This window comes from Ruditapes philippinarum, unplaced genomic scaffold (genome assembly GCF_026571515.1).
Source record: "Ruditapes philippinarum isolate M1 unplaced genomic scaffold, ASM2657151v2 ctg1664_1_1_1_1, whole genome shotgun sequence".
Classification (NCBI taxonomy): Eukaryota; Metazoa; Mollusca; class Bivalvia; order Venerida; family Veneridae; genus Ruditapes; species Ruditapes philippinarum.
In genome coordinates this window covers 122,262-131,478 of record NW_026853976.1, presented here as the reverse complement: position 1 = coordinate 131,478, position 9,217 = coordinate 122,262, and the positions used below count along the sequence as shown (strand labels likewise).

Below are 9,217 nucleotides of genomic sequence, written 5' to 3'. Positions count from 1 at the left end.
GCAACAACACGCGCTTAAATATTAGGCATGTAGCATTTTCTTATGAGCCTCCACAAAATTGATGTTGATATTAATCATATTTATCCCTTGGGTCAATAAATTGCCCGCCCGGGAGTCACTTAATTTATATAGACATCTTTAGAAAAAAACATATCGTATTGTGTGAAACTACAATGCCATGAGGTAAGATATTTAGCTTGTAGCATTACCTTGTGAACCCCTGCAAAACTGATATGAATCATGCCCCTTGGATCACTTGATTTATATACACTTATATTGGAAAACACATTTAAATATTATTGTGTGAAACTACAAAGCCCAGAGCTTAGATATTTGGCATGTAGCATCAATATATAGATTAATTAACTTGGCCCTGCCCCGGGAGTCACTTGCTTTTAGGTAGACTAAGGTATAGGCAAACACATCTCTTTGTGGATAACTACTATGTCTTTATTACATGTAGTTGTCATATAGCATTGCCTAGTAGACCCCTTAAGTTTTATTAATCATGCACCTAGGATAAAGTGTCCCCACCCCACCATGAAAGTCATATACATCATAAGTATAATTACAAAGACAAATTTGGTATCTATCTATCTGAAATACTATTCTTACTCAAACAAATTTACATTCGGGCGTACATTGCCCCGCTTTTTTATGCTCTCGTTCACATGTAATCTTTCAGAAAATGGATAGACATGTTTAATTTATATATGTCGTCCAAAGTTGTAAAATCGTTTTCTTGAAATTATTTAAACCTTAAATAAATCCTGTCTTATCTCTATTAGATAGGCACTGTTTTTTAATCTGTTTTTAATAAAGTCTTTTCTGCTTCGATTTTTCATTAAATACCAAGTAGTTAAACTCAAGACTATTTTCTTGTACAGAATGATGTCTCCTAGAAAGCCTACAGGAAGCAATTTCATATTGGTGTTGTAATTGATACAAACAAGAATGGATTCTATAGGATGAATATCTCTGTACTAGACGGAGTAATTAGTTTCACAGCACCTCAAATATCAGCCTTGTGTACATGCGACAAAAGTCTCAATTCGCTATTCCCGCTTCAACAATAAATGAGATCGTGACGTGAAGAAAGACAGCTGCTTTGACAGTCGGAGAAACACTGGCAATATTACGGCAGCTATACATGTGAGGAAAATGGAAGAAGCGTTCAATTTAAGTGTCAGTTATGATAGGAAGTCATTTTAAAACTAGTTGATGGATGTATAAACCCTGACACGATGCCGTGTAATATGGATATTTTATATATTTGTGTTTTTCGGAATAACATATTATATCACTCCAATTTGTGGAAAAACCTCCAACACGGTTACAATAGGTAATAAATTGTATATTCATATTTCATTTATCTATGCAATATAGAGGGTTTGCCTGTTGACTTTGAATTTTTTAAGAAAGTTAATTTGTTTACTTACATCTGTACTTTTTCTATGTCCTATATTTAATTGTGTATTCTTAACTTACTTCCTAGACAATATATATATAATTATTTGAAACTTTTTTCATTTATTGTACATACAGTGTTTAACAGTCAGCATTAATAAATTAAGAAAATAATGAAATCGGGCAATATATCAATTAAGCGATGAATACACATGTTAACTGATTAAGTACAAGTTTGTTAGAGAGTTTAAGTATGGCAAAAGTAACAATTGTTATATCTTTGTACGATTCTTTTGAATATGTGACAATATTATTTGATAATTATTCACATAAAACATTTCAGTGCTACAAAAATGTATGAGGAGATACCGGTTATTTATGTAAACTTTACAATTATATTTTTATCGCGCCCGCACATGTGATCGCACACACGATCGTAATTTTTTAAATAGTGTTACCTGTAACCTCTTATTTTCCAGGGGTGATTGTGGATACTATTGATGACCGGTCTGCGTCAATAAATCAATCTATAGAATTGGCAATGACAGCAACAAATAATACCAAATTTGTCAAAATGAATCCTATCAGGAATAAGACTGATCTGAGAGACAGTTTTCGGCTGCGTCAAACAAGTTAGTACATATTGAAAAATGCTCTTTTCATGCGGTTATATGTCTTTATTTAAATGTTGAGGTATATGAGGATTACATGTAAGTCTAATATTCCAACCATTGTAATGCACTTTCATACAGTAAAAGAGTCTTTTCGTATAGAGTAACAAAGAGGAGTTGCACGTCAAAAATAAGGGAAAGCATGCGCATCATCGAAAAAAGATCTTGTGTTCAAAATGATGATATAACGGATAGCAACGGAATCTGAATTGCCTATAGAAACATCATTACTCGTGTTGTTTTCTCACACCCGTCTCGGTAAGATATCGAACAGGGCTTCTATTTAGGAAATAAATATCAGTTCTGAGTGCATTGTTGTAGAATAATTCACGGTTTGAGTTCAAATGCATAGTAATATAACCACGAAGGCCGATAGGGCTGAGTGATTAATTACAAAGCATTTGAACGAAAAACGTGCATTATTATACAATAATGCACGAAGAATTAATATCTATTTCCATTCTAACAGGTCAAGATAAAAATATAATTAATATTATAAAGTTGGACTTTATGTTTGGTGGTTAAATTTGTTTTCGCCTCAGAGTTTCCAATAGAAACGTTCTTTAAAGGCTGTTCCAGTGGGTTGAAAAAACTGTCGTTAAATTTACCGTGTGTAACAACATTTTGAGAATAACGAATTTTGAAAACCTTGATAAAACTTTGTTTGTTTATTTTATTTCACTCTTTAATTTTTAAGCGAAATACAAACTATTAAACGTGAAATAAATTTAAAACTTAACTTGTTTGCGACATTAAAATAGCGTACTTGATTTGATTGTTTTGCACGTGCTGTTTGGCGCTACATTGTGGCGTCACATAAACAACACTTTAAACGTCTGTGCAGCGTTAACGACTGAATTAAAGATATTGGTGTTCGAATTCATTTTCTTAGTTAGACCATTTTCTTTCATTCTAGATAGTTTTCACAACAAAATTCGACAAAAAAATGTTTTTTATTTATCAGATTTTTCAAACAAAATGGCGCCCTCAATGTGAGATGATAAGAACGGCGAGTGCATTGTTGTAGAATAACGCACGCTTCGGGCATAGAAAAAATTCCAATAGTGTTAGAATTTGTCTTTTTAAACAGATGTTTTCTCGAGATATTGATCTGATACTGATTGATACTGATTTGACTGGTTTATCCAGAAGCAGTTGGAGTTATCTTCTCGTTTATGTCCAAGATTTTGATAAGTTTCTAAGAATATCGTTTATAGCGATTGTGTTGTTTTTTTAAGATTTAAGTCAGGACTGACAACAGACAAAATAAACCCAATTAGACAATTTTTATTTTATGCTTTTCAGTGGATTACTGATTTATCCGTGAAAATTATATTTGATAATTTCACCGTGAAAACAGATTTCGATAATAACGTTAATATTGTGGAAATTTCGTTTTAAATTGTTTTTAAGCATAAAATAAAAAGAAAATTTGTTTGTTTGTTGTGTAAGATGTAATTTTATTTCATCTCGTGAACTTTAAAAACAGTATTCTCACTCGTGGTGTGCCACTCGTGAGAATACTTTTTTTAAAGCCCACTCGATGAAATAAAATTTCATCTTACACAGAAACAAACAAATATCCTCTATATCTTACATACGGAAGAGCATTAGTGCCAGGTGTATGTTTTTTATTAACTCGAAATTTCGAGTTAGTAACTCGAAATTTCGACTTACTTATCTCGAAATTTCGAGTTACTAACTCGAAATTTCGAGTTAGTAACTCGAAATTTCGACTTACTAACTCGAAATTTTGAGTTACTTATCTCGAAATTTCGACTTACTAACTCGAAATTTCGACTTACTAACTCGAAATTTCGAGTTACTAATCTCGAAATTTCGACTTACTAACTCGAAATTTCGAGTTACTAACTCGAAATTTCGACTTACTAACTCGAAATTTCGAGTTACTTATCTCGAAATTTCGACTTACTAACTCGAAATTTCGACTTACTAACTCGAAATTTCGACATAGTAACTCGAAATTTCGACTTACTAACTCGAAATTTCGAGTTACTTATCTCGAAATTTCGACTTAGTAACTCGAAATTTCGACTTATTAACATTACAAGAATGGCCAAAGTTATTAGTTAGATGGTATAAGATATAGTAGGCAGTGCCTTTGAACGATGGAGATGGAGAAACGGGTGCCTGGACAAAAACTATTGAAATTTAACTTAAACTTAGTAATGGCATGTACACACCGGACCTAAAAAACAAGGCTTCCTTTAATTTGTACGTTCAGGCGTTCTTCAGACGTTGTATTGTATCCAATCTGTTCGAACATATCTTTTCACTAATCATATTCTTCTCATCCCTGTAAAAAAACCGATCCTATACTTCACGTGTGGGACATCTGAGGAAAGTATCGCGGCGTGGCCAAAATAGGGCGTGCTGAGGCCTTTGTCAAAATTGTTGACTGACTATATTTCTTGTAAAATCGGATGCTTTTATATTATTCCCAACAATATATATAACAACAAGTATCACTTTTATCAACTTTTATCAACACAATATCAAAAGTATTAGTAAATAATGAATAATGTTACAAAACATTATTAGTATAAAGAAAACGTGACAGACTAACTGGCGTATACACGCCAATTAAAACTTATTTAACACATGATATTGCACAGTTTACAACAGGGTGGGTTTTGGACTTGTTGTTTCTCCACATGATGGTTGTATGTGTGCTTAAGAAAAAGAAACACCCGGTTAACACAGAAATGTGGAAAGTGTGATTTTACACCCCCCCCCCTCCACAAAAAAGCGAAGGATATGTTCAGTATGTGTGGACAATTTGACCCTATAAAATTGTTCTGTTAAATAAATGTTAAAGGTGCTCTGTCAATGTGCAACAGCTACACACGAAAGAAAGTATCTTGAATTCAATCCTTGCTTTCACCGGCAACCAATGAAAGTCGTGCAATGTAAGTCGAAATTTCGAGTTAATAAGTCGAAATCTCGAGTTAAGTAACTCGAAATTTCGAGTTAGTAAGTCGAAATTTCGAGTTAGTAAGTCGAAATTTCGAGTTAGTAAGTCGAAATTTCGAGTTAGTAACTCGAAATTTCGAGATAAGTAACTCGAAATTTCGAGTTAGTAACTCGAAATTTCGAGTTAGTAACTCGAAATTTCGAGATAAGTAACTCGAAATTTCGAGTTAGTAAGTCGAAATTTCGAGTTAGTAACTCGAAATTTCGAGTTAATAGAAAACATACACCTGGCACTAATGCTCTTCCGTCTTACAAGCCTATCTTAGAATGATATTTAACAAAAGCATACCATTTTTGCAGACAGACAGACAGACAGACAGGAAAACAGAAGGCTAGGTCGACAAACAGAGACATACGATAAACGGACAGCCAGACAGAAAACTGTTGCAATATTGCTATTGTAATGGAACTTTTATATCATGTTCTCTTGTGTTTATTATCGGCCTCAAAAGTAATGGTTACCACGGATACATATCTATCAAATTTAAGAGCATTTTTCGGTGAAAAGCATAGGATAATGATCATCGGCAACAACAACGAGTAGCTTACCCTTTGGTGCTCCATTCAAAAGAATCTATAAAGGGTGTGTCTTAATCGTGTGAAATTGAAGACATTATTTTTATGATAGCTTTGTTTGAAAATGTTTCTGATGTATTGATTCTACAAAGAAAATGATTATTACTTGCCAGAAAACTATTGTGTTAAAGTTTTGTTTTTACTTAACTGTTAGATGAAATATACGAACCTTTTCTTATTTCAAATGATAATGCGTGCTATGAACAAAATAAGAATGTTTTTTTTATGATTTTGAGTGGATTACTGATTTATCCATGAAAATTATATTTGATATAATTGTGCCCCCACTTTAATGGCGGGCATTTAGATTTACCCTTGTCCGTCTGTCCGTCCGTCCATCCGTCCGTCCTTCCGTCCGTTCTCTTTTGTGTCGCATGTAACTCAAAAAGTATTTGACCTAGAGTCATGAAACTTTACATGAATGTTGATCAGCATGTGTAGTTGTGCACCTGGGTATTTTCGTCTGGATATTTTTAGTATTTTCAGAGTTGTTTGCCCTTGACTTAGTAAAATTTTGCAATTTTCAACTTGTGTCGCACGTAACTCAAAAAGTATTTGACATAGCCATGAAACTTTACAGGAATGTTGATCAGCATGTGTAGTTGTGCACCTGGCTATTTTCGTCTGGATATTTTTAGTATTTTAGAGTTATTGCCCTTGACTTAGTAAAATTTTGCAAGTTTCAACTTGTGACGCATGTAACTCAAAAAGTATTTGACCTAGAGTCATGAAACTTTACAGGAATGTTGATCAGCATGTGTAGTTGTGCAACTGGCTATTTTCGTCTGGATATTTTTAGTATTTTTAGAGTTATTGCCCTCAACTTAGTAAAATTTTGCAATTTTCAACTTGTGTCGCATGTAACTCAAAAAGTATTTGACATAGAGTCATGAAACTTTACAGGAATGTTGATCAGCATGTGTAGTTGTGCACCTGGGTATTTTCGTCTGGATATTTTTAGTATTTTCAGAGTTATTGCCCTTGACTTAGTAAAATTTTGCAATTTTCAACTTGTGTCGCACGTAACTCAAAAAGTATTTGACATAGAGTCATGAAACTTTACAGGAATGTTGATCAGCATGTGTAGTTGTGCACCTGGCTATTTTCGTCTGGATAATTTTAGTATTTTAGAGTTATTGCCCTTGACTTAGTAAAATTTTGCAAGTTTCAACTTGTGACGCATGTAACTCAAAAAGTATTTGACCTAGAGTCATGAAACTTTACAGGAATGTTGATCAGCATGTGTAGTTGTGCAACTGGCTATTTTCGTCTGGATATTTTTAGTATTTTTAGAGTTATTGCCCTCAACTTAGTAAAATTTTGCAATTTTCAACTTGTGTCGCATGTAACTCAAAAAGTATTTGACATAGAGTCATGAAACTTTACAGGAATATTGATCAGCATGTGTAGTTGTGCACCGGGTATTTTCGTCTGGATTTATTTAGTATTTTTAGAGTTATTGCCCTTGACTTTTTTTTTTGCAATTTTCAACTTGTGTCGCATGTAATTCAAAAAGGATTTGACCTAGAGTCATTAAACCTTACGGGAACGTTGCTCAGCATATTTAGTTTTGAACCTGGGGTTTAGCTTGTGGATTTATCCAATATTTGTAGAGTTATTTCCCTTGACTTAGTAAAAACCGTTTCATTAATATGTTGTTATTTGTTCCTTGAGTGCTTGAGTTAGAATCAACGAACTTTACAGGAATAATGATCATCATCACTAAATTACAGGAATAATGATTCACATCACTGTGAAGCTATGCACCTGGGACTTTGCATGTGGATTTTTTTCAGTTTTGTTAGAGTTATTGCCCTTGACTTACAGTTGGTCAGCATGTGTACTTATGCACCTTGGGGTTTGCTTGTGGATTTATTCAGTATTTGTAAAGTTCTTGCCCTTTACTTAGTAAAAGGTTTTTAGTTTTCAAAAAATATTTGACCAAGAGTCATAAGATTGACAGAACAGTGGCGCGGTGGGGGTACCCGTGTCCTATGGACACATTTCTAGTTTCACAGTGAAATTTATCAAAATATGATTTCACACGTTTCAATGACGAGACTGCTTTTAGAGACTTTCCCCATATATTTTTGCTTTCAATTCTGACATTGTCAGGGCTGTTTAGAGAAAAGCTGAAATTGAAAAAATAGTTTAAATTTCAAAAGTAATAAAATGAAGAATCTTACTTCAATTCATTCAAATTACCAATCACCAAATATCGTCTCCAAATTTTTTGTTTCACTTTTACAGTCTGAAAAATACACTGCCTTCCACATGCAAAACTGCTCTTGATGACTTTTGGTCACTTTGATGTATCCTTCGAGCAATAACTGCCTATGCCATATGAAAAGCAATGACAGGCACCAGCCCCATTCTTTCAATAAGTCCACAATAAGTCTTTCCAAATTCCTAGTCGCTTTTTGAATGTTTACACATCTGTCAACAATTCTTTATTTCTGTAACAATCCTCAAATGAAAGTCTTCTTTTTATGACTAACAAATCCAAATGGAACCCCTCTAAATCAAACACAATTATTTTCCTCCCATGAAATACACAACTTTTAAAAATGGGGGCCGCTTTCATTACAAGCCTGGTCTAATATATAAAGTACCGCCATAAATAACGGAAATAAGGTCGATTTGGCTTCTAGAGTTATTTGTTTTTATTATTAAAACAAGTTATCATTCATATATTTTTAATAAAATAAGTAATATCATAACAATTTAACGTTGATTTTTGAAGTTATTTTTCGGCTCAAGACTTCATGTAGAAATTCGTCTGAAATTGAGGGCTACCAGTGCACAGATTTTGATATTCCAGTAAATATTGAGGAAATTTCATTTAAAATGGTAAAATAAAAAGAAAATTTGTTGTGTAAGATGTTACACTACTCGTGAGAATAATGTTTTTTAAAGCTTAACCGATGAAATAAAACTTCATCTTACACAAAAACAAACAAATATCTTCTATAAATCTTTGCACGAAAAAAAAACAACAATTGTTCAATGATTTTTTAAGGTTTTATTTGACATATTGAAAACATAGGTAAATAATGTATGCCCATGAAACTTGATTCTATGTTTTCTTTCAATAATTCTTTGAAAATTAAGATATAATATTCAATACAAAGTGTTTACATCGTATGGATAAGAACGTTAGCCTCAAAAGTAGCATTGCAATAAACGTTATTATTAATGAAAGCGTTATTTAATGTAAACCATGGGTAATGCATGACTTCCACTTTGAAGAGTATTCAAATAGGCTGGACTGCAGGCGTGGAAGGAGCAACTTTTTTTTCTTTCTTTTTCGGCTTAAATTAACAGTAAAGAAATGAATATAGGCAGAATTTTCATTGGTCATTTTTACACTAATAGTCTGTTCGATTGCTTCCGTTATAGGTAGGGGTCTGTCGGACCGTATTTGGTACAAAAACGAATATGGTACAAATTTGTACCATATTCGGCCGAATATGGTACAACTGTCTAATTGTACCATATACGTATCTGCAGTTTTGGGGTAAAATGCCTGACCAAATATGGTACAAACTTGTACCATATTCGGATGAAAA

The 9,217-nt window shown here is 33.1% G+C and overlaps 1 protein-coding gene across 2 annotated transcripts in view; it reads left to right on the top strand.

Annotated features, from left to right (window-relative positions):
- Positions 1–888: 888 nt before the first annotated feature.
- LOC132738599 (glutamate receptor 4-like) overlaps positions 889–9,217 on the top strand; it is a 79,379-nt gene continuing 71,050 nt past the window's right edge. For both annotated transcript variants that reach the window (XM_060726138.1, XM_060726137.1), the window contains exons 1-2: positions 889–1,342; positions 1,887–2,039. In XM_060726138.1, the coding sequence (XP_060582121.1) occupies positions 1,949–2,039 (91 nt within the window). In that variant the 5' untranslated portion in view covers positions 889–1,342; positions 1,887–1,948. The remainder of the gene's footprint in view (positions 1,343–1,886; positions 2,040–9,217) is intronic.